This window comes from Sodiomyces alcalophilus, assembly GCF_042370955.1.
Source record: "Sodiomyces alcalophilus JCM 7366 unplaced genomic scaffold ACRALscaffold_5, whole genome shotgun sequence".
NCBI lineage: Eukaryota > Fungi > Ascomycota > Sordariomycetes > Glomerellales > Plectosphaerellaceae > Sodiomyces > Sodiomyces alcalophilus.
Genome location: NW_027263536.1, coordinates 1,413,557 through 1,436,523, shown reverse-complemented (window position 1 = coordinate 1,436,523; position 22,967 = coordinate 1,413,557). Strand labels below are relative to the sequence as shown.

Here is a 22,967-nt window from a genome sequence, read left to right as displayed (position 1 = left end):
CCAGTCGGAATAACCAAGTGCCCCAGTCGTTATCTCAGCAAGCTCAGACCACCCTGGGGAGAGGAGTCTGGCGTAGTACATACAGGAAATGGATTTATGCAGAATTACCGGTGTAGTACGTATATATGGGTCCGTTTTAGTAATTTAGCCAATCAGAGATCTTTATTCTATCTATCGTACTCTCTCCCGCAGGGAGGTCTGAGTCCCGAACGCAAACAGAACCGTAATCAACGAACGCTGGCTTAATCGCGTTGACGAATAACCACGATATTATCGTTTTCAAGGTCTGCCCAATCGCCTAATTTAACTAAGCCTAGGCTAATCGATTCAATAGGTTAATCCAGGATCCTTTAAAGGACCGCCCGGTCGCTCGATTCAATCAGGTCAATCAGGTCCTTCAAGGGTCCTTCAAAGGACCGCCCGGCCGCTCGATTCAATCAGGTCAATCAGGTCAATCAGGTTAATCAGGTCCTTCAAAGGACCGCCCGGTCGCTCGATTCAATCGTCAATCAGGTCCCCTAAGCGGACCCCTTGGAAACACAATCAAACCTACCGTCTGAGCTTCTCCTACTCTTAACGATCCTCAGCATATAATTTACTTGGCGATATCTGGTGTGTGGGCGAAGATAGAGGGGGGTCATCGTCGTCACAAATATGCGTTCGTTAAATGGATTTCACGACAGGGTATTCAGGTAGATACAAGCAGAGGCCGTATAAGGTTAGAAATAAGATAGATTTATATTCGATCAATTCTCTATCTTAGACGATAAACAGGAAAGTTATATCTTTTTTTGTTATTATTTGGTTGCGTTTTGAAAACAGACTCTTGAAATTTTCCCCATACAAAGCGTTCGTTGAATACGCTTAGCTCTGCGTTCGTTCCTCAGATGTTTATTCTAGGCATCTCAGAAATACCAGGTCAATGTACCTTTTATGGCGTGTGGCTTAGATTTACACCTATTAAGTGCATTTTTTGCATTTGTGTGACTTAAGCAGAAGTATGTCACTATGTACACCACGAATCAGCCGGGAAGCCGCCCACTACTTCCACGCACGCCTAGAATCAAAACGTCTAAGCCCGCTGAGATAACCCAGTCGGACTAACCGTACCCTAATATTTATATATTTATATATAAGAAGGGTATATCGTGAAAAAAGACCGGCGTTAAATTAGCGTCTTAGCTACGATATACCTTGCATAAAGTTATTGAAATTCTTTAATAAGTTATTGAAATTGTCGAACGGGGCCTTAGTGGGCAGCTATTCGTACACATTTTTGCCGATTCGCTCGCTGGAGACGACCAAGTGCATGAATCCAGCGTCGAAGGCAACCGATACTCCTTGTATTTAAGCTCCAAGTCTTTTTTCAACTTGGTCTTTTGTTTTCTCGTCTTTCCTTGACACTGTTTATTTATTAACCCTTTCGTAACAACATTTTTCATAAATGTTAGTGTGGGAATATCAGGACGTACAATGCCAAACCGACCATATCGCATGCACATCCATCATGTCCGGATGCCTTGGTACGTACGAAGTGTACCATGATCGTTGGTATTGGTCCCGTACTTTCCAAGTGCACCAAATCCAAACCCCCGAAATACCTATCTCTCGAACAGAAGTCTAGCTCCTCACCTACCTTGGAGGTGATGGTGCTACGTCGGAGCTCGATAATTTTGCCCTGGCAATAGCCTGGATAGAGGGAAATACACCAACATCGGTAGGCATGTCCAGCCTCTCTGACAATGACCTGTTCTCCGTCCTAAAACCCCGCTACCCACCTTAGCAGGGGGTATTGGAAGGTGCATGGCCGATGGAGAGCTACCTCGTACCTGAGAACGTTGACTTCAGACCCCGCGGGCTTTGAATGAATTCTACACTAATACTTCCTTGAATGAGAGGCGGGTCGCTTTGGTAACTATGTAGTGTACTTCCGAGTTCCAGTGCTATCACTCCGTTCGTCGTGTCTACATACTGTCCCATCCGAGCCGGAAGCATATTGTCCTGTGCTTGGGGAAATATGGTCCGAGATCTTCAGGCTTGTGTACAACGTACCTGCTTGTCCGTCGGTTGGTTTTAGGTTATTCGTAGCATTCTTGATGGCAGATAGGACGCGCGGACCACGCCATCGTCGGGGGGCGTCTCCAGTATCATGGCCCCATTCTCGTCTGTTGTTATAGGCACGGGAATGATTGTTCCCGACATGGCGTCCAGAATGGTTCATAGTGGTCAGGAATGATCGGACAATCACGTGACAAAATTACATATGTAAATGTCTGGAGGAGTGAATGAGGGCCCCTTTTTTCCCCACCCACTTTTGACAGATGCCCCATTGTTTCGTATTCGGGATGCTCCAGAACAAACACCGTCGATTCTTCATTAGACTAATCGCTATCTACGTTGTACAATCAGGAAAATACCCAATTACACCAAACAAGCGGTATGAATATAATGGCTTCGTATGTGCTTAAGATAGATACCTAATACGAACGTACGGATGTTGAGGCAGCTTTGTAGCTTGTCCAAGTACATCAGTGAACGAACCACTTCCAGGTGGCACAGACTTGCCCCGACCCAAATGTGTTGGATGATGGCAAGAAGAGTAAAGGGCCCCGGAGTTGCCTAATTATACGCGTACACACGTACACACCAATAATACAGTGTCGTGCTAGTTCAGCGGATGAGAACGGCACGGAAACCGGAAAACGCATCGGATAAGTGGCATCATGATCATACCGTTATGCTATTGGTTAAGATACAGCCCATCAGGGGTATTTGGGCATTCGGGGTTCATCTTACTAAATTAGTACCTAGATAGATAAAACTGCCTGTGACAATAATAATTTTCTTTTTTTTTTTTTGGTTCTGGCGCTCCTTAATACTTCCCTCCCTCCGTACGTGCCCCTTTATCGCTGCCGTACCCACCTATCTCCCATTTCCTTCCTCCATTTTTATTCCCAAGACTCGCGTCCTTGGGGTTCCCTTCTTTTCACTCTTTACCAACGTTTCCTCTGAACCATCCGTTACAGTATACACAAGGGCGAGGGAAATTCTCTTGTCCGTGGCCGCCATCATGGACGTCACGTAAGGATCTGGCCATCCTCTCCGCGCTCAGCTCGCCGCTCATTTCCAATTCAAATACACTGACACAATCCGCAACCAACAGAAACTCAACGGTCGTCGCTGTCGCCCTCAATACGACGCAGGACTACTTCAGCGTGCTCGATGAGGTGTCAAAATACAATGTGCACCTAAACACTGCCGAGCGCCTTTGGGCCGTACGTCGTCCCTACCTCCAGTTACATACCTTCTACATCCCTTCGTTTGAAGGATGCGCAGCTCGATGGCAACCCCGACACTAATCGCCCTTCCCTTCTTTAGGCCTGGTACCTTTGGATGCAGAATGATATCCTAGCAACCGGGATCATGAGCTTCGTTATGCACGAAGTTGTTTATTTCGGTCGCAGTCTGCCCTTCATCATTGCCGACTTCATTCCCTACTTCAACAAGTATAAAATTCAGCTTGTACGTGTCTCTGCGGTGGCTACATTTGATGATGCGAGAGCTGACCTGGTGATCAGGAAAAAATGCCCACCGTCAAGGAGCAATGGCAATGCACCCTTGTCGTGCTCCTCTCCCATTTCACGGTTGAGCTCCCACAAATCTGGCTGTTTCATCCCCTCGCCACTTACTGCGGAATGGAATTCGGTGTTCCGTTCCCTCCCGCATGGAAAATAGCCATGCAAATCGCCATCTTCTTCGTGATGGAAGACACATGGCACTACTGGTTCCACCGCCTGCTCCACCATGGACCCCTTTACAGGGCCATCCATAAGATGCACCATTACTATTCTGCCCCGTTTGGCTTGGCTGCTGAGTACGCGTCCCCTATTGAGGTCATGCTCCTCGGCATCGGCATCATCGGCTCGCCGATCCTCTGGGTCTCCATCACTGGTGATCTTCACCTTATCACCATGTACCTCTGGATCACTTTTCGCCTCTTCCAGGCCATCGATGCGCACAGCGGCTACGACTTCCCCTGGAGCCTACGCCATTTCTTGCCATTCTGGGCTGGCGCCGACCACCACGACCTGCACCACGAGAAGTTCATCGGTAACTATGCGTCCAGCTTCCGCTGGTGGGACTACATGCTCGATACCGAGGCGGGTTCCGAGGCCAACAAGCGCCGCCGCGACAGGAAGCTCCAGGCTATGAAGGCGCAGAAGCAACAGTAGACGCCATGGTCTGTATGGCTATAGATCTGAAGGATCCTATTGTCGCGTTGATACAGACTGCTGTTCCATTGACTTGCAACGCAGGACTGGCATCCGCTGTCTATTCACACCTCTGCGAGGCTATATGTCTTGTCGACAGGCAGGCATACGACGACGCAGCGTCTGCAAAGCAGGCGGAGGGTTGGCACAATATCGAACAACTGGGATAGAGGAGGTTTCCCTCTCGTGGGTGGTGACATAGGAGGTGTCGGGTTACTAAAGAGGCGGATGAGTTATCAAGAAGCATCGAGCCATGTGTATCATCATATTCATTGGAGAGGCGTTAGTAAGGGCTGGCCAAAGAAGGCATTATCAGGTCTCCTATTGTACATATCCAGGGTTTGCTGGCCTTACACACAAGACACTATACTTAATTAAATTAATAATGACAGTTAACACGCCGATCCGAGGTGTTCGAACAATCCACCTAAATACGCGTCCGAGCTTGGGGTCATGTTGCGAATGTGGAATTCAGCACCGGATGTTCGCACCCTCGAGAGTCTTAGCTTCTTCTCCCGCAGCAGTCACCAGCGGCGAATGCCACTTTATCCGCCAGCTGGCCCATCACACTGCTGGGCCCCTCAGGATTGTCACCCATGGCGTTGGTACTCTGGTCGAGCTTGATGGGACTCGGGTCTTCAATGAGCTCACCAAAGTCCCGGGCTAAGGCGTCACAAATGGATGCGAGATGAACATCCTTATCAGAGAGGCCTTTGGGATTATGAGTTGTCCAACGGATGAAGGTAGTGTTGTAAACCTGCGAGTATCAGAATACAAATGGTCAGAAAGGTACATAAAACGAGGGTGCCAGGAAATGGATGGTCCAGATAGGACACATTTCAAGCATGTAAAAAAAAATGAAGACGGGAGAAGCTGCGAAACGGCTAGATAGTCAAGTCTACCACGCACATTAGACCACTCCGGGTGGTGATTCCGAATCTTGCACTGCAGGCTCACAGCGGTCATAAAATCCTGGTGTGTGTTATTAGTCCCCTCGAATTCCGCATCTCGACAAACAAATACCGAAGTGGCGATTGGCCCGCAGCCTACCCATGTCTTCGCAAACGTCTTGAACTTGAAGTTCCGCTCCACGGCTTCGCCGTCCTTGGAGAGTGTCCACCGGCCGCCTGATTCGCGCAGCAGCTTGTCCAGGGCGGGACTTAGTGTCTCTGTGTCGACACCTGACGAGAACCTTGGTGTCTGCCCCGTGGCATGCTGCGACATTGTGCGTGTATTGCGTGTGCGCGTGCTGTGGTGTCCCGTCGTTGGAAGGATCAGCCTGGGTAGGACAGGGCAAAGGGTTGATGGGAATCTGGGTGGTATTAATCGGAGTCCCATTATCCTCTAATTGGTTTCAACGACACCGAGGCGTATGCCTGAGGTCGAATGTGGTTGCGCACGATGACTTGTTGAGAAGGAAAGAAACGGGTGCGAGGGATCGACGGGCAAATGTACCGACGTTGTAGCTGTTTTTAATTGAGTAGTTACTTGAAGGACCTCTGTAATAATTGATTTTCCAGCGACGACGAAAGTACCCCGCTATCACACCGCGTCGACATAGGTACCTTAACAGAGCATCGGAAGCCGCGCAAAGTCGAGGTATTCTGTAATGGCCAACAAGCATCCCGATTATTACCAACAAAACCCGCAAAAACTTCTCTGCACTGGTCTGGGTTGAGTTACGAATGCATCGTCATTGGCGACTTATGGGGGACCTCACTTGCGAGTTGTGAGGCTGCGTGTTCCTAGCCTACAATTGACCATTCTCGTACCAATAGTGCCATGTCTACAGACGAAGCTCACCATCAAAGCATACCAATTAAAAGTGGTTGCGTTTCGTCGCGTATCAACGCCACATGGGCCACCATGTCATGACCTGTATCGGTCATGGACGGGAATCATCGAACGTCCCTACTCCGAAGATCATGTTCGGAACCTGCGACCATGCTCCAGCATCATGTACGACCTTTTCGACATGTCGATGTCCACGGAGAAGAGACTGCAGTATCACACGTGTAGGTAGTGTAGTTCCGGAGAAAGAGGCAAGAGTAGTCTTGTAAGAGGGATTCCCAATGCAGCACGTGCCGTTGTCCTGTTCCGTATCGCGATGTTGCCAACCCCCCCCCCCCCCCCCCCCCGGGGGACGCGGACTGAACTGAACCTTGCTGACAAATTGGCCTGGCCTGACGTGTGGTGTTGGACCAGCCCCGTGGAGCTTCGGAAGCCAACACGACCCCCGACTTGCTTTTGTTTTTAGAGTCGGCTTCGGAAGGATAATCTTAGTCATATAGGCTTATTAACCGTATCTTTTCTTTATATAAGCATCCAAGCCTCTAGATATCAACTATCTACTCGTACTGTTTAGGGATTTATTTATTTAAAATTAATTAAGATTCAACGCAAGTACGTTATACGTTATAGCGCATAGCTGATACTAGGCACAGTGTCGATAGGGATATATAGTCTAACCCCTGTTTAATTATGTTAAAGGTACTTATATTACTTGCCTTATTAGGTAAGTAATGAATCTTCTAGAAATATACCTACACTAACAGGAAAAAATTTTCAATATCATCAAAATATATCTTAAGGTATCTTTAGAAGTAATCTATAGCTATTATATAGGTAAAAAGATTCAGTTATAACTTATTTTCTTATATAGGAAATATCTCCTGTTTTTTTCCTTAGGAACTAGTACTTTTTTACTTTACGATACGGCGGAAGCTGCCCTGGATTATATATAGCTACGCTCGCCGGCCTAAAATAAGGCAGGGTAATTATTAAAGCAGTAACTACTAGTATCGATAGCCCGGAACTAATTCTAATCCCGAGTCGACCCTAGGTTCGAATAGTTAGAATCCTAGCTAAAACAGCTCTACGATCCCTAAGTAATCTTAGGAGGAGAATAATAGCGAGGATAACGATTCGGGGTATTTCGACGACTCTCTCGCCGCCTATAATCCTATAAGGGAGGCATAGGCCCTTTAACGCCGCCGCGAACTCAGAGAGCAGCTTACTAATTAGATAACTAATTAAATAATCGATACACTACGAACGCCTCGCCGGGTTAGTATCCCTTCCTTTATATTTCCTTACTATATACTAACTATTACTAGAAGTAGGGCCGATTCTATCCCCCTCCTCCTCCTATATCGGAATTAGGCGATAGCTCTAAGGAGTCTTCTACTAAAAATACGCCTATTCCTACTTAGATTTCCCCTTAGAAGTGTATAACTTACGAGGATCGTGTACGAATCGAGTACCTTTATTATATACTAGGTAAGACGTAATCTAAAGTCGCCGAAATCCTTGGATTAACTATAAGACAGGTTTAATAGGCTATCCGGACTTAACGCCTATAACCTAATCACTATCTTAAAGGACGCCGATAAGCTATTCTATAGCCGTTAGAGGAGGCTCTGCGTTAAATAATCTATACGTCTTTAAAGTCTAAGAGATTCCTCTCTCTAATTAAGCTATAGTAATTAATTCCCTTCCTCTAGAGCTTTAGCGGCGAAGCTATCCAGAGCTCGCTGGATATAATAGGTATAAGAAGGGTTATTTAGCCTATAAGAATAGCTCTAACTCTATATAATCGCTAGAGACGCCTTGCCTTCGCTAAACGCTACGCTTACCTAACCGTTAAAGATTAGAAATAATGGATCTAGACCGATAAGACCTAGGTTATAGGCCTGCCTCTAAAACAATACATAACGATCTTTCCGAATAAACGCGCTAAAGATTTCCTATAACCGAGGATACAAGTAAGGGGCTGGATATTCTAGGGCTGTTTTACCGGGGCGTATAAAGGGCCGGGTCTTATATAGAAGAAGGAATAAAAGACTATAAATAGTGGTAATTATTACGAGAAGATCCTTCTACTTTTATACTAATTTTAGCTAGAGGAACCGAATCGGATCCTCTAGTAAGATAGTGCTTGTATCTATACGTCACGATATACTCTAGGGAAGATTAGAGAGCGATAGAGTGATACCGCCGATACCCACTAGGTCGAATAGCCGCCTTATAGCCCTAACCTTAATCTAATCGAAAACATATAGGCGTGGATAAAGCGTTAGATAATAATTAACTATCTATAACGCCCCACGGGCGCAGCCCTTAAAGCTGCTATATACGCTGCGTAGGAGGCGGTTCCTGTTAAGGTCCTAGAACGGTTAGTCGCTTTAATACCACGTCGTCTTCGGGATATTAAGGAGTTATAAGGTGGATTAACAGGATACTGAGTTATCCTGGTTTAGTATATCCAAACCCCTGTATTTTATATAGAAAAACCCCTGCTCTTAATATATCTACTTATATTCCACTCCGCTCATTATCGTGATACCATTGGTTTATTTGGATCCGCAAGCACACTGCAGACAATTAAACAGGGGTTAGAGTGTATGTACGTTGTATACGATAGGTACCTATGTTACATTGCTGGCCCCACTCTATACGTGCGTACGTAATTGGCTTCGATTTGGGGGAAAGGATTTTCTTTGCTTCGTAAGCACGATCATTCCCACCTCGCCCATTGGCTTCGGAGTTTCGGAACGTCCCACTCACATCATTACGTACTCGTGCAGCCGTATCCTTTTGGTGACTACGCCTTGTCCAAGCAATATAAGGTAAGCAGCGGCTGCATTTTCTCTGTCATCTTACCTTAGCACCAACGAGTAGTAATCATCGACTTTTCCACTCAACCACCGCAAATCCCCGCCCTCGTCTTCTCATCACCTCAGCTGGTCTGCTGACTCAGAGTCGAGGAACCTGGAAGGATGCCAGAGAGGAAGATGCAGCAACAAGAGGAACAGCAACAGCCGCCGGCCAGCGCGTCTCCCGGCGACACCAGTACCGTCGCTGGCGTTGGCAACAATCTCAACCCGAACCATCACCAACATCATCAGGAACAGAATTCTGGTGAGTAGCTAGTTCCTTTTCTTGGGCCTCAGATACCCCTTGTCACTCCGTGTGCTGGTTGATCGCCTCGTCCAACCCCTCCCATCGGGTTCTATTCTCTATAGTATCCCGTCCATCTCAAAGTCGTCCACGTCCACGGGCGGTTCTCGCGACAACACGCGCACACAAGCTTCTCTCTTTCTATACCCCCACCTTGACCTGTACCTCTTGCGCTTCCACTGCAGTTTACCTGCTGTCAGGCATCGTTTACTTGTTGATCTCAGCACGCTCACGCGTCCCTGGCATGAGAGTTGCGTTCAATTCGCGCTCCATGCACGAGCTCCTGCTTCTCAGTCCAACTTGTGTTCGTTCACACTTCTCTCCCGATACTTCCCTTGCGTGTTTTCTATCATTTCACCCGAACTCAGTCTGTTTCTATGATTGTATTGCTCGCGATTCGCGCCTCCCATGCTTTAATTCCCCCCTCCTTCCCCTTTTCAGAGGACGGTCCTGGCCCGGTCCCCTTTCCTCGAGGAAGAACAGCGCGCTTCTTCCAGGTCTTTGAGGCAGAGGAAGGATGCGAAATAGTGCTCGCTATTTGCTGGCGCCTTCGCCCTGCACCAAGTCGTCTGCCCATCGGAATGGGCCTCGACACAACTGCCAGCCTATAAATGCATTGTTTATTCCATCCTCGATCGCTGCTTGCGCCGTCTCCTCCGCGAAACTCGGGCCACTTGATCATCACCATCCTTCTCGCACTGCTAACGCATCTCCAATTTCTAGACTCCCATTTTAGAGACCATCTCGGCGTATTCAACGCGCGTGCCCAGCCCAACTCTGAGCCAGGCGCAGCTGCTTCACCCCGTGGAGCTCATCCTGAGCCTCCGCAGCCTGTCTCTGCGCCCCCTGCCCATGGCTATGCCAACGGCGTAACGCCTCCAGCTCCCGATGCGCTTGGTCCGATACCAAACCCGCTTGACCCTGAGGCGCATATTCATCCCGATCTACGAGGTCGAGCTAGTGTAGGACCAGCTCAAAACATGGTGCCAACAGGGATTCAGCCGCCTACGGCCTCACCAGGTCCCCCTAACGCTGGCCCTGCAGCGACCCAGTCTCAGCCCCAACTTCAGGCTCAGGCTCAGGCTCACCCTCAACCCCAACCACAGGCGCAGTCGCCCCAACCCCAGCAACCCCAACAGGCCCAGCCGCCCCAGCAACCTCAGCAGATCCAGCAACCTCAGCAGATCCAACAGCCTCAGCAGTCCCAGCAGCCTCCGCAGCCCCAGCATCCTCAGCAACTCCAGCAGCCACAACAGCTCCAGCAGCCACAGCATCAGCAACAGGCCCACCAGCATCAGCAGCAGCCCCTGCATCAGCAGCAACCCCTGCATCAACAGCAGTCTCTGCATCAGCAGCAGCCTCAGCATCCCCAGCAGCCTCAACATCCTCAGCAGCCTCAACAGACGCAAGCTGCTCTCGGCGCTGGCCCCATGGTCGTTGATGAACCGCCAGTCGACGGGCGCAAGGCCAAACGGGAGCTGTCCCAGTCGAAGCGCGCCGCGCAAAACAGAGCTGCTCAGGTTTGTCTCATCTTGACTCTGTTTCACTCGTCTACCTTACGCGGCTCGTCTGCTGACACATTACTGTACAGAGGGCCTTCCGGCAGCGCAAAGAAGGGTACATTAAAACACTTGAGCAACAGGTCCGCGACTTTAAGGAGATGGAGCAGAGCTTCAAGCTTCTGCAGTCCGAGAATTATGCACTCCGCGAATATGTGATCCACCTACAGTCGCGCCTCCTGGATGCTCAAGGCGAATACCCGCAGCCCCCGCCCAATATTAACCTGAGCCAACCGCCACTTGCTCCCCCCAGTGCCCAAGGTCCTCTACCCAATGCCCAAGGTCCTCCCACAGACACTGGTGCCCAAGCACCGCAACCTACCAACCCCGGCGACTCCGCGGCCAGCACTGCGGCTACGGGCACCCCGCTCGAGGCCGTCGCACAGGCAGTAGCCGGCCTAGCCGCGCACGAACAGATGGCAGAGCGTCAACAGTACCCGAACAAAGACCATCGCTTCGAGCCAGTCAAACAGGAGACGCGGGACGAAGAGGAAATTACCCGGCAGCTACGGCAAGATGGGATGCCTGCCCCTCCCGCTGCGATGTAAGGCTGGTCATGGGGGAGTTAGGGGGGCGAGGGATTTGGCAAATGGGTCATTGTTCCATGGGGAAAACGGCGTTTTAGGCCGTGAGACTATCACCATGTCATTGTGGCGGAACGGCCCTCGGTTCGAGTTCATTTTCCATTTTCATATTTTTACCGTGGTTTTCTTGTATTCTCTCTTTTGGTGTCGGGGTTTCGGTTTCGGGTTGAGACTGCAGGGAAGGAACAGAAGGACAGTATCGTTGTCATGCTACGGTCGCCGAAAGGGGACATACTGCGATATGAGACGCTCGTCGACTCGCGGATTGGTATGTACTACGTAGCATGCAGGCTGTTATAGCACTATCTAGCTGAAACGGGTCGATCTTGTTTGTTTCCTACGATGAGTGTCCTGTTTTCTTACTCCAGCCTTGCAAGGTTCATTCCATATCTTCCCTTTTCATGGTATTGTTATGGCAACGGTTCTTGGTGGCAGCCGACGTCACTTCCTTGCGCATCATGCCGCAAGTTTGGGTCCATGTCCAAATTCGAAAAATGAGACGAGTGATAGAATAAAGGAGCCGCCCCATCCTCCGATGAATACTGAGACTGCCCGTTGAATGATGATCGAGTGTGCCGCCACAATGACAATTACCTTGAACGGCATATAGGGATGCGAGGGGCAGAGCACATGGGGCATCCTCGAGCATTATGTTCCAGCTAGGGCAATTATAGGAAATGCTGGCTTTTTCTCCCCTACAGGCCCCTCCTCTTTTTTTTTCCCCTTCCCCCCCCCCCGGTTCCCCGTTTTCTGTTCTTTTCTACTTTGAAGACGGTGAGAGGCCCCGTGGGAGACGAGCTAGCTTGAATTCAAGCCAGAAACGATAGAACCAGACATTTAAAAGGACGATACCAACGCGCGCCATCAAGAATATTGGGCGATTTGATTAGCGATCATAGAGCCCGCCCGAGGAGCTGATCTATATTAATATGAGGGCCTGTCTGGGGAGCAGGTCAAGAAGGCCTGTATCAACCCTTTTTCCATTCCACGACCTTTATCCCTTAATTTACATTCTCAAGAGTCTTATGGCACTCACTCCCGGAATGCCGAGTATTCTTGTGAGAACTGTCCAAATCCAGCACAATATTGGCTCTTTCCCCTGACCGAACTCCTTTGAACCCCATCCGCCGCCCTTCCCTGCTTGCCATTTACTTTTCCCTTGTGATCAGCCGAACAGTACTCATACAGTCGAGGCAGGGTTTCCCAGGTCGTGCTCCTAATTTCAACAGTTAGAGAATCCGTGACTAGGCCTAGTTGCATCAATGGAGAGAGGAAGAGATTGGACCACATAGAGCTGTGGCAACAGGGCACGACTCACTTTGAGATACTCGGATCCCTTCTCGAGATACTCAGCCCTAGTGACGGTAGCCGCCTTCCAAGCACTGGAGCCACTCCAGGCAGCGGCACCCCTCCAGGCATCGAGTTGGGCGTCCCGCGCGCGGCGGACCCGGAGCGTCGCATCCGCAGGTAGCAAGGGGGTGAGACCGTCGCGGAGACGCTGGTCAAAGGTCTTGAATAACGTATTTCCGCCCGTGAGGAAAATATCGCGGAGGAAAGCGTCGCGGTCGCCAGCGACGGCGCCGCTGAGGCGCTGGGTAAGGACGTCTCCTGCCATTTCCACGAGCCCGGCCTGGTCGACTCCCGCGATGGATGGCTGGAAGACTACCTCGGGAACGCGGATACGTTCTACGTTAAGGTGGATCTGGTTGACTTCGGCCGCCGAGGCCGGGTCGAATGGCCGCGGGCCCCTGGTGAAGGCATGCAGCATCGACTTGGACCAGTCTAACTGCGCCTCGTACGTATCTTCGTACGTGAAGCCGGGGTCATACAGCAGCAGGTCCTGCTCGTACGTTTTGAGACTTGTCATCAGGTCCTCCTCTTCATGCTCGTCGTCACTGTTGTCTCCTACGGCGATGGTGCGGTAGACACCCCAGTCATCGTCGTCGGCCCCGAACGTATCGTCGTCCCCGCCGCGTCGGCGTTTCTTGGTCGGGTTATCCGATGCGAGGTTTGCTATAGTCTTCATGCGGCTCTGTGACGCGAGCGACTTGCGGTTGCCGAGGTCTTGCTTAAGGCGATCCCGTTCCTTCATCTTCTGGAGCGTCTCCGCGCGGGCCTGTCGTCTCTCCTCGAGCCAGCCTTCGAGGTCTTTCTCGCGTCTCTCCTGGTCCAAGCGCTTCGCTTCCTCAATTCGCGCCTTCTCGGCTTCCTTCTCAGCTTTGGCCCTCGCGCGTGCATCGTGGTTGGACTTGAGCAATCGTTGTTGTCGTTTTGCCTTGAGTCCTGCCTCGTCCAGCTGGTCATCCGGTACGTCTAGGAGGTCGAATACCGGCTCCTGCTGGTCTTCCTCGGGGTCGCCACCCACGTCTTTAGTCCGCGCCTTTCGAACCGCCTTATCGAGAGTGTTGATGGTCTTCTCCAACGCCGCCTCGTCCTTAAACTCGTCGGCGTCCAGCAGTCGCCGAACATCCTTCTTGTTCGTCGCGTTCTGAATGCGTGCCTGGAGACTTTTGTAGTACTCAAGTTCCTCCTCCTTCCTCATGAGCTTCTCCAACCGCAACTTGGCAGCCTGCTCCTGAAGCCGCCTACCGCTCTCCTTCTTTCGTTCCGCAATGCGTGCTAGTTCCTCTTCGCTTTTCTGTACGACGACTTCCTCCGTATAGGGGTACTGGATGACAATATCCCGGTCTTCCAGACCAGTCCAATCGAGATAGCCCCGCAACTCATTATCGTAATCGGCCGACAAGTAGCAGTAATCGCGGAGCATATGCTCTGCCTGTGACGAGTTGAGCTTGCCGACGAAGGCCGGGTATTTGAGCCTAAGCAGCTTTAGAAGGTACTCCGCCGAATGCCAGCCACCCCAGTTCAGCCGAGTGGCCTGGGCGAGAAGTGGTCTTTGATTGTAAACGGGAATGACGTGGGTGGAGGTATGAGACGAGGAGACCACGAGACCGGTGTTGCCCTTGTTATATCTGTAAGAGAACAGGGCATCGATGCCGTACGCCACGGAGGGGATTCCGTAACACTCGAATAACGTCTCCGACATGGCTGCGAGTTGTCAGTCGCACGCTCGATGACAAGTGTTTGTTTGCAGACCATCCAGTCGCTTACTCTTACGCACGTAGCTGAAGTTTGCCACAGCTTCCGTCATGACAATGGGCCAGTCGACCGACCCGTCCACGTCGTTGAACCCAAGCTTGATGAAGATATAGTCCAACACATGTTCCATAGCATCCCAGTTGGTTAGGACACCGCTTCCCTGCTCGAAGGCGTTGCGTATATGGCTTCTCGAGTTGGCATCGGCATAGCAGTCGTTTCCCGCAAACGAGTATGTCTTCCCGGCTTTACGATCGCGGAACTTGGACATGATGGGCGGGATGCTGAGGCGAGGATTGTCCTCAAATGACCAGCCTGCGCGAACATTGAAGGATCCTGCAAGCGGTCAGATTGTGATGCCACAACGGTGTTGACCTCCTATCTTACCATTGTCAATGACAATCATCGGGTTCTCGTTAATTCGGGCCAGGGCCTTTTCGCGCCCGTCGTGCTGGATTGCAATGGTTTTTTCGAACCTGGCTTCCTTCGGGGGGAAGATCTTAGGAGGCGGATATGTTTTCGGAGGTGGCATCTTGGAGGCAATGATTGCCTCCATGGTGGAGGGCGCCATCTCTTTGTTCGGCATCTGTTATTCGTGTAGGTATCGGGAAGCGAGACAGCCGGAGTGAATTATCGTGGCGGAAACGGACGAGAGGACGGCATGCTGTGGGAAGAAGGAGACTCTGAACACGGCTCAAGAAAAATAGTAAAGACGGAAAAGAGATGTTTTTTAAATATACCACGTAAAGGGAATTGATGGTTAAAAGCGGCCAATCCTTGAAGGCTAGGCGCTATAAGGGCATCCTTGGTAGTTGCGATAATGGGCATTGGAGATCACTCACGATACGCGCGATGTGGAAGACGAGGCTGAAAGGCCGATCCACAGCTGCCAACGCACAGACCATTATACAGATGTGCCAAAAAGGCAAGTATCATCAATTATTAGCAGGTACCTGGGACCTGACGTTGTCTAATACTCTGTACCTGGTGTGGTAATATTTGCTAGTCACTTTAAATCTCCCCACGAGCTTTAATCCCATATATATTCCTTACTCTATATCTTATATAGTGCCTCTTAGTGAGATTCCAATATGGTACGCAAATCATCTTTGATAGTAGCACATACTTGTTCTGCCTCCATACTCACTGGTTATCAGGAGAGCCCTCATGAACACCAACAGAATCTGCTCCTGTCACGTATCATCACCAACGTGGTAAGTAAATCACCTACATTTCCATGCTAATATACTCGTATTCATAGGAAAGCTAATGGGCAGGGTAGGACAAGTTAAACGAGGCCATCGTGGTCATGAATAAGCAACTTCAGGTAAAGCAATGTCCTGTCCCCTGGCCTTGGCTTAATCTTCTAGGAAACGACTCACGGGGTTATACTTCCAGGAGATCAACATTCAGAATATGAACGTGGAGCTGGTCGCACAAATGTTCAAGAATTACCGATCAAACGTGCTCTTCCATCTAGAGGGTATAGCTCGGCCCCTTCGATAGGCGCCTCGTCTAGGATGGTAGCTTGCTAACTTGCACTACAGCGACGGATAACCTCAAGCCCCCATCCTGAAGACATCACGCGAATCGGCAATTGCCATAGGAGGAGTAGGATTGGGATGGTGTAAGAGGAAGACAGACAGCCTGGACAGTAGTATAAATCAGCGGCCCCCAAAAACACATGATATGTTACCAAAAACTCTCTGATACGAGACTCCCAAAAACTATGCTGTGAAATCGCGACTACCACGGGATGTGTTGGTTATTAGTTAGGTTGCCGGTGGAGTGTTCCATAACAGCCCCATGTCATGTCACTACGAACATTGTCCGTGCCCGCTTGCGATTACGATACATAGGGTAGGCGGCTAAATACGGCAGAATACCCAAGGCTCGACTCGATCCCTCCCATCATCCCCATTGCCATCTCGCACACTTCGCAAGCAACGTTCGCCAGCAACGTCTCCGGCTTTCCCAAATCATCTACACAAGCATCACCGCCGATACGATGGCCGCACCAACCGAAGCGCAGCTCGCGCACCAGAAACTCCTCGACGAGATCGACCTCCATTCCGTCCACAAATCATTCCGCGCCCCCTCGTGGCGTCCGAACCATCGCCGCAACAAGAATATCAAGACCATCATGATTGATGCTTCCCGCAAAGAAGCTTCGTCCTCCGCTGCTGCCACTCCGCAGGACGCCTCGGGCTCCAACACCCCAATGCCCGGCCGCGCGGCGTCTGGTCCCGGCGACAGCAAAAACGACGGATTTTCCACAAGTGGCTCCTCCACCCCGGCCAATGGCTCGGATGTGACCGGTAACAGCCAGCAGCCCAACCTTGCCCAGGCGTCCCGGAGCCTCTCGAAACTCGTCCTCGAAAAGAACTTGCGGCAGGGTGCTGTCGCTTCGACGGCAGGCGGATCCACAGCGCCCAGCGTGACCTACACAAACATTGAGTCCGCTCCGTCGCTGGCGCATACCAAACATTACTGCGACATTACGGGCCTTCCTGCACCATATCTGGACCCCAAGACTAGGCTGCGCTACCACGATAGGGAGGTGTTCGGCTTTATCAGGGCCTTGCCGCAGGGTGTTGCAGAACAATACCTAGAGGCTCGGGGCGCACATGTCGTTCTCAAATAAGCTGGGAACGGAGAATTCAGGTCTTGTTTTGGAACCCATGGGCATCACCGCCTTTCAATGTATAGAATCACTTGGCTCAATTATAGCGTGGCGTTGGCGGCGTCGAGGGAAACATTACAACGGGGTTGGGGAGCAGTATTTGGGAAGAATGTGTCAACTTGTGTGTTTTGATAACATGATACATAAATATATATGTACGACCATCTAAGTCAAGCCTCGCCTATGCAACCTTCGCCTTTCGGCAAAGGGTGTTAGATGACGCTCCGGCTTAATTGTGATCGAGATTGGAATATTTGCTTTGTGCCTGTAATCTGACAGATCACCGAGAACGTATAGAAAAACGAACTCAGTTGCTATAGCTTGGAGCTACAGCCGCCGCGGCACATACCAAGGTGACGAAGAGACCCGATGTTGGAGGTCGAAGCACGACTTCGTGTGACCGATGGAGCCACGTCCCCTCAGACGATTCACGTCTTCAATTGTCTGGCTGAGGAGCCGGACGCCGAAAAGCCAACAAAGTCCTACGTCCGTCTCCTCTTGACAGCCTAGATGTTTGCTGGTTCTAAAGGTTGAAGGGTCAGACGTATTCAGATAACGCTGCGTGGCCTGGCAAGAGCAGTCGTTGCACAACCGCCTCATCAACCGCCGTGGGCGTCCCTCACTCTGGACTTTCAATGCCCAAAGAAGCTCGAGGCTAAGTGTGCGTGATCATATGGTAAGATGATGGGGTTTTGGCAAAGGTACTTGGTCGACAGTATTGATTCCGTGTCGACGGTAGAATATGCTTCACAGCTGCTTCTGTGTCCATGGTTCTGTGTCAACGCGGGTGCAGAACTACCGCTTAGGGATGCTGGTTAACAAATTCTCCCTAAGCTTCGGAAAGTCGTGTTGCGACGGTCGGTGGGACAACAACCAAGGATTGGGGATGCTGAGTCGGCGCCCCTTTTTTTTCTTTTTTTTTTCTTTTTTTTCTCTTTTTCTTTCTTCTTCTTCTTAGGAGAGAGTACGAAGTAAGAGAAGACAAAGTCTGCGAAAGGACTGAGCTGGAAAATATTGTTTGTAACTCAGAGGACGACCCGATATTCCGATTGCCGCATGAAATTTGTAATCTACCTTTATAGACAATATATACTCTTAAGGAGGAGGTTGGGATCCTTGTACCTCCATAACGCAACCCGACCACGTTGGTGATTATTCGTATCCTCGCAGACACGATGATGATAATTCGAACATGAGGAACAGCAATTTTCTTACGCTTCCCTGGATATCGGTGATCGGTGCTACAGAAAGCTCCTATTCACTAGTGAACTGAATTTGAAATTTTCACCGGTGTGACACATATTGTCACCGAGTTACAACCCTACAGGCGCCAGTCAAATTTCGCCGCCGACAGCACCCAACATGTCGGCCATGTGGTTATCAGATTCCCAGAGTATGTCAAACTGGCGCATTCGAACTCGTGATTTGAAGCATCTAGGACCAACAGACGCAGGTGGCTTCGGACTTGGCCTGCCTGCCCAATGACTGGCAACAGTTCATCATGGCTGACTTGGCGATCTCTTTAGAAATTGGGGTGGCCTTTTGCTCTGGGGGTAGGTTCTCCGCGTATTATTCTAGCTATCAAATGGCAATGGCCCAGTTCGTGAACTACCGCTGATCGCGGGCATCTCGGTTCCTCGTATTAGGAGGTCTCTTCCTCGTAGGCGGAGTGATGTTGTTCTTTGACCGCGCCATGTGAGTCTCCCGCCTCAATTGTCACCGGCGCTTCCTGCCCGTTACAAACTGTCTGTTTCCACACAACTAATCACCGCTTCGCCTATAGGCTCGCAATGGGAAATGTACCGAACCCCGCCCCCTTCTCATCGCCTTCCTTCCTACCTTGTCAACACCAAACGATGCGAATGCGACAGCGCCTGAGCTAACTTTCGAATCCGACGTCGCTTCCAGATCCTCTTTCTCATCGGATTGACCATCATCATCGGACCACAAAAGACTCTCCTTTTTTTTGCGAGAAAGCAAAAAGCCAAAGGCACTGCTGCTTTCTTCGGCGGCCTACTGCTCATTCTGCTCCGGTGGCCCCTCATAGGCTTCTGTGTTGAGCTATATGGCATAATGGTCCTCTTCGGGGATTTCCTAGGAACGATAGCATCCTTCGCGCGGGGCATCCCTGTCGTAGGACCCTACATCGGACTCGCCATAGACCGCCTAGGGCTGGGTCGACGGAATGCCGAGCTCCCGGTATGAGAGCCTTCGGAGTAGAGGCTCTCCCTTTACACGACCGACCACAACAAGGAGCCATGCGAGATGTCTGGTTGGTAATTTTGGCAGCGTAATGGAGTTGCGGACTGCCGTTGCAGACTAAGGTATCGTATTTGTCACCGGCGTTGGCAGGCGGGACACGGTACATTTCGTGGGGATGCCGATACAGTTCGTTTGCAGAGACTGGCTGAAAGGACATGTACGATACCATGTGCTGGGTTACAAAACTGTGTCGACTGAAGTGCATATGAATTAGCGAGGGCCAACGTTATTTGGGGATAGAATACTGTGTTAGCAAAAGTTCGATGCTTGTTAAACTCTCCGTGCGATGAAGTGTCTTCACAGACTTGGGGACCTTCGAACGAAACTCATATGGGTTTCACTCTCCCACTGGGCAGTTACCGTCCAGGCAGAAGCTATACCGCTGCGAGATGCCAACCTTGTCCCTTTTCCCTATCTAATGGTCGCTGATCGCTGGCACATACCACGTCGGCAAGGAAGCCACTTGAGGACCCCCACACCTTGGACGCCTCCGTAGATTCTCGGGATACCCTCTTGACACCGTCTCCCAGCCGCTTCTTCCCACCCCGGTCCTCGGGCTGTACGGCCTTCAATCCAGAATTAACACCTCCTCCTCAATATTTTTAGTACTTGAGGCCAACGAGGTACTCCGCCAACTTCTCTACAGCCTGGGTGGCATTTCCGGCAACACCCTCCTCATTATGATGGCCGATAAGAATGGCCTGGTTAGTCTTGGCGACGGCAACACCCTCTCGACCCTACATTGAAGAGTCGCCAATGCGTCAGCCAAAGAGTCAAGATGGAGTCGGCCAGAAGTGGTGTGTCAGGGTTGCCCTACCTTGCGCGCATAAATGGACCCTTCCTCAGCCCTTGCGATGACGTATCGCTCCCCAGAGATGTACAACCCGTCTGCGAAAGCCTTATCCTTGGCGCCGGGGCTATCGGTAACGACATCGGCAATGGCCTTCATTTCGGAAGCGGAGAGCTGTGTGGCAGGGGTACAACTATCAGCACGTGAACCGTGACATTGGCGAAAGGGCGACGCGGGGTTGAGTATGAAGGAGGTTTTGCCGGACGACTATTACGACGTACGGTGAAGCCGGCTGAAGTAGCCCAAGTGCTGTCGCCAGCGACGCTGATGATGGCGGCCTTATCAAGTTGGCCGGTGCCAACGAGGCTGAAGGAGCAAGCATTGATGTCAGAAACCAGTCTCCCGCTCTCGTGATTTCTTTGCTTTGTTGTTTTCGTTCCACGCCCACCTCTCACCCCAATCAAGCGAGGAGCCAGGTCAAGCTAGGACAGTTCGGGTAATGTAATAGGACGACGTGGAGGGTAGTTACCTAGTATCAACGTAGGCTATAGTAGTAGAATGTCAGCCATGATGACCTTCAAGGCCGTCCTCAGGGATAAAATCATCCAAACGTAAGGTGGGGTTGCTCCGCGGTGTTTCTGGGTCAACGCACCTTGCCAGGACATGGTTGGAAGATGTGGAAGAAAGCGATAGAACTAAAGACGAAGAGCAGAAATTTCCAACGGGAGGTAAAAAGAAAGAGATGTTTGTGCGATATCTGGGACGCTGTTAGAAGTCGTGAGATGGGGGGAGGCTATTCCGAGTTTGCTTGTTGTTGATGTCAAGGTTTCTTTTGGCTCTTCGGAGAAGATGAGGTGCCTGATGGCGGGGTAGTATGTACCCTTAGAGCTCCACCAGCGTCATTCCACAGGCTGCTGCTTAAAAGCTTGCCGTGATAAGTGGGGGTGTGATCTGGAAAGCACTGGTATTGATATACCGAAGTCACATGACATCAACAAAACTCCGTTTGGGACTCGGTATAGTGCCCCTTTCTGTTAAAGCAGAAACGTTGCGTTTACCGTGCTGAGACGCGGGGTTTCACGACTTTGTTTACATATATCACCACATCACCTTTATCCCACAGTGTCCTGCCCAATTCCGTGAGCTTCCTCAAGTGTCCCATGTACCGCGGATGACTTCTACACCTGCCAGTAACCTGTGATATCAGAGACCATATCTCCCTGGGCCTGCTAGGTGCTATCAATTGCCCCAGGGCTTCAATTGATCATCAATGGTTTAAAGGTCACCAAGACGGACGGTCAGTACGCCAAAGTCTCAGGCCTTTTTTACACATACGAGACCTTTGAACCTTCTACGGACCAGACAAGGCCATCGAAATAAACAAAGCCAAGTGGGGACCATCTGGTCCGGTCCGACGCCCTAGTCGATCTGCGACCCGGACGCCGGGACCTATCCGAAATCGGGTCAGCTGCTTGATGTGGCCGTTGATGCGTGTCGGGAATGAATCCCATGTGCCGTGGCGTGGCACTGGGTGCCGTGACATACCCGGTGGTCCGTCCTCAGTTCTTCAGACCCTCCCTCCCCGGCCGGAGTACCATGATACCCTACGGGGAGATTTTTGAATATAGTGGACAAGAACGAAGTAGTGCGAATAACAGAGACCGGGAACAATCAAATGTACGCAGTAATTACAACGTACCGACTGAAGTGTGTTATACGCAAATAAGTACGGAGTACGAATGCCGTCTTCAACATGCACATGGCTTGGCACGGGTACAACGTACAGTTATGAGACGGTTCGAGTCTCGCCAGATTCCATCTTCTCCGTCTATCTACTCTCTGGTCCAAGCATGCTGAAACAACCCACCCTTCTACTTGTTACCACTGAACTCACACGATAGCAGCCTACTCTACGGCCCTATCTTGTTATCTCAACCCCTCACAGTTTATATGTCTTTTCTTGCTCGACATCCACACCACTACCTACGCCTTCCTCCGCTGCCGTCAGCAATTATTACCCCACGTTGCCTGACCGCTGGGGTTTCGCCCAAGCCAGTCGACGAAGTGCCATGGGCTCGATGCAAGCCAGCATTGCCGGTAAAGACGTCTTGGGACAGTGCAGATATAAGGTAGCTAACCGGCCTGATGGCTCACCTACTTCTTCAGCGTAATGAACTCGGGTCACACATCGTAGTTATCCATTTCATTGCCAATTATACCAGGTGATAATTATTGCTCATCTACCTACCTATTGACTGGGTTGCAGATACAGTAATTTCCATAACTGTCTTCGATGCCCGAGTGGATAGTACATATGTGCAGGTAGAGCGAGTAGCATGGGACTACTACCTCCTGTCATTTTATTTCTTGGTTTCGGTTATCAACTGTCTAAAAAGTACCTTACTGTCTGGTTGTCTGTGGGTCTCTTTGCCCAGCCAGTTTTTCCGGGGTTTAGCCTTCTACCTCACGGTCACTACTGTCACACGTCCGAGACGAATCCAGGGCCCTAGCCTCAAATCATCTCAAACAGCCGAAAACCCCTGGACTCACATCACAGTAAGGCATTTGCAAGGCATGACCTTGCAGACGAACTTTCCCGGACCACACTCTTGTGTACGAAGTACGGATAGGATACAGGTACGGACTACTCCGTACATGATCTCAATCATCCCGAAATGAACAAATGAACATGAGACGATCCGCCTGAAGAATCCTCTCTGTTACTTTGTCCACCGCCGGCGCAACCTTGGACCCTACCTACAA

General features: G+C 50.5%; 10 protein-coding genes across 10 annotated transcripts; 5 read left to right on the top strand and 5 right to left on the bottom strand.

Annotated features, from left to right (window-relative positions):
• Positions 1–1,260: 1,260 nt before the first annotated feature.
• Positions 1,261–2,202, bottom strand: ACRALDRAFT_211809 (uncharacterized protein; the record flags this gene model as incomplete). Its single annotated transcript, XM_071023787.1, has 8 exons — positions 1,261–1,291; positions 1,333–1,386; positions 1,469–1,565; positions 1,633–1,736; positions 1,779–1,858; positions 1,929–1,943; positions 1,973–2,036; positions 2,111–2,202. 8 exons carry the CDS (start codon positions 2,200–2,202, stop codon positions 1,261–1,263), a joined length of 537 nt encoding a protein of 178 aa, XP_070874206.1.
• An 868-nt stretch (positions 2,203–3,070) lies between these two features.
• ACRALDRAFT_2028359 (uncharacterized protein) lies at positions 3,071–4,232 on the top strand (the record flags this gene model as incomplete). The annotated part of the gene is made up of 4 exons (XM_071020526.1): positions 3,071–3,081; positions 3,164–3,275; positions 3,400–3,522; positions 3,579–4,232. The coding sequence occupies 4 exons, from the start codon at positions 3,071–3,073 to the stop codon at positions 4,230–4,232; spliced, it is 900 nt and encodes a 299-aa protein (XP_070874205.1).
• A 541-nt stretch (positions 4,233–4,773) lies between these two features.
• On the bottom strand, positions 4,774–5,495 carry ACRALDRAFT_1071727 (uncharacterized protein; the record flags this gene model as incomplete). Its single annotated transcript, XM_071017891.1, has 3 exons — positions 4,774–5,028; positions 5,181–5,243; positions 5,322–5,495. 3 exons carry the CDS (start codon positions 5,493–5,495, stop codon positions 4,774–4,776), a joined length of 492 nt encoding a protein of 163 aa, XP_070874204.1.
• Positions 5,496–9,222: 3,727 nt separating this feature from the next.
• ACRALDRAFT_1077252 (uncharacterized protein) lies at positions 9,223–11,908 on the top strand. The gene is made up of 2 exons (XM_071018620.1): positions 9,223–10,750; positions 10,822–11,908. The coding sequence occupies exons 1-2, from the start codon at positions 9,842–9,844 to the stop codon at positions 11,335–11,337; spliced, it is 1,425 nt and encodes a 474-aa protein (XP_070874203.1). The 5' UTR covers positions 9,223–9,841; the 3' UTR covers positions 11,338–11,908.
• ACRALDRAFT_211804 (uncharacterized protein) lies at positions 11,411–12,238 on the bottom strand (the record flags this gene model as incomplete). The annotated part of the gene is made up of 6 exons (XM_071023786.1): positions 11,411–11,423; positions 11,491–11,648; positions 11,691–11,710; positions 11,794–12,013; positions 12,138–12,175; positions 12,226–12,238. The coding sequence occupies 6 exons, from the start codon at positions 12,236–12,238 to the stop codon at positions 11,411–11,413; spliced, it is 462 nt and encodes a 153-aa protein (XP_070874202.1).
• On the bottom strand, positions 12,239–14,987 carry ACRALDRAFT_1043844 (uncharacterized protein). Its single transcript, XM_071015326.1, has 4 exons — positions 14,857–14,987; positions 14,485–14,805; positions 12,692–14,421; positions 12,239–12,589 (listed from the first exon to the last, which is right to left on the bottom strand). Exons 1-4 carry the CDS (start codon positions 14,873–14,875, stop codon positions 12,554–12,556), a joined length of 2,106 nt encoding a protein of 701 aa, XP_070874201.1. The 5' UTR covers positions 14,876–14,987; the 3' UTR covers positions 12,239–12,553.
• Positions 14,988–15,460: 473 nt separating this feature from the next.
• On the top strand, positions 15,461–16,185 carry ACRALDRAFT_1064886 (uncharacterized protein). Its single transcript, XM_071017060.1, has 5 exons — positions 15,461–15,563; positions 15,627–15,683; positions 15,752–15,796; positions 15,868–15,952; positions 16,017–16,185. The coding sequence occupies exons 1-5, from the start codon at positions 15,561–15,563 to the stop codon at positions 16,043–16,045; spliced, it is 219 nt and encodes a 72-aa protein (XP_070874200.1). The 5' UTR covers positions 15,461–15,560; the 3' UTR covers positions 16,046–16,185.
• Positions 16,186–16,477: 292 nt separating this feature from the next.
• ACRALDRAFT_2106321 (uncharacterized protein) lies at positions 16,478–17,113 on the top strand (the record flags this gene model as incomplete). Its single annotated transcript, XM_071023292.1, has 1 exon — positions 16,478–17,113. The coding sequence occupies one exon, from the start codon at positions 16,478–16,480 to the stop codon at positions 17,111–17,113; it is 636 nt and encodes a 211-aa protein (XP_070874199.1).
• Positions 17,114–18,514: 1,401 nt separating this feature from the next.
• Positions 18,515–19,357, top strand: ACRALDRAFT_2042949 (uncharacterized protein; the record flags this gene model as incomplete). Its single annotated transcript, XM_071021299.1, has 5 exons — positions 18,515–18,545; positions 18,679–18,705; positions 18,799–18,847; positions 18,936–18,951; positions 19,061–19,357. 5 exons carry the CDS (start codon positions 18,515–18,517, stop codon positions 19,355–19,357), a joined length of 420 nt encoding a protein of 139 aa, XP_070874198.1.
• A 659-nt stretch (positions 19,358–20,016) lies between these two features.
• On the bottom strand, positions 20,017–20,869 carry ACRALDRAFT_1071723 (uncharacterized protein; the record flags this gene model as incomplete). The annotated part of the gene is made up of 5 exons (XM_071017890.1): positions 20,017–20,151; positions 20,232–20,378; positions 20,486–20,570; positions 20,734–20,749; positions 20,857–20,869. The coding sequence occupies 5 exons, from the start codon at positions 20,867–20,869 to the stop codon at positions 20,017–20,019; spliced, it is 396 nt and encodes a 131-aa protein (XP_070874197.1).
• Between the last annotated feature and the right edge of the window lie 2,098 nt (positions 20,870–22,967).

Excerpts from the sequence above, each read along its gene's own strand:
- ACRALDRAFT_1043844 (XM_071015326.1), bottom strand. Across the intron at positions 14,422-14,484 it reads CTTCAGCTACGTGCGTAAGA|CCATGTCGGAGACGTTATTC; the intron begins GTAAGCGACTGG and ends GACAACTCGCAG. Across the intron at positions 12,590-12,691 it reads AGGGATCCGAGTATCTCAAA|GAGCACGACCTGGGAAACCC; the intron begins GTGAGTCGTGCC and ends TGTTGAAATTAG.
- ACRALDRAFT_1077252 (XM_071018620.1), top strand. The coding sequence starts at position 9,842 with ATGCATTGTTTATTCCATCCTCGATCGCTGCTTGCGCCGTCTCCTCCG. Across the intron at positions 10,751-10,821 it reads CGCAAAACAGAGCTGCTCAG|AGGGCCTTCCGGCAGCGCAA; the intron begins GTTTGTCTCATC and ends ATTACTGTACAG.
- ACRALDRAFT_1064886 (XM_071017060.1), top strand. Across the intron at positions 15,684-15,751 it reads CACGTATCATCACCAACGTG|GACAAGTTAAACGAGGCCAT; the intron begins GTAAGTAAATCA and ends TGGGCAGGGTAG. Across the intron at positions 15,797-15,867 it reads TCATGAATAAGCAACTTCAG|GAGATCAACATTCAGAATAT; the intron begins GTAAAGCAATGT and ends TTATACTTCCAG.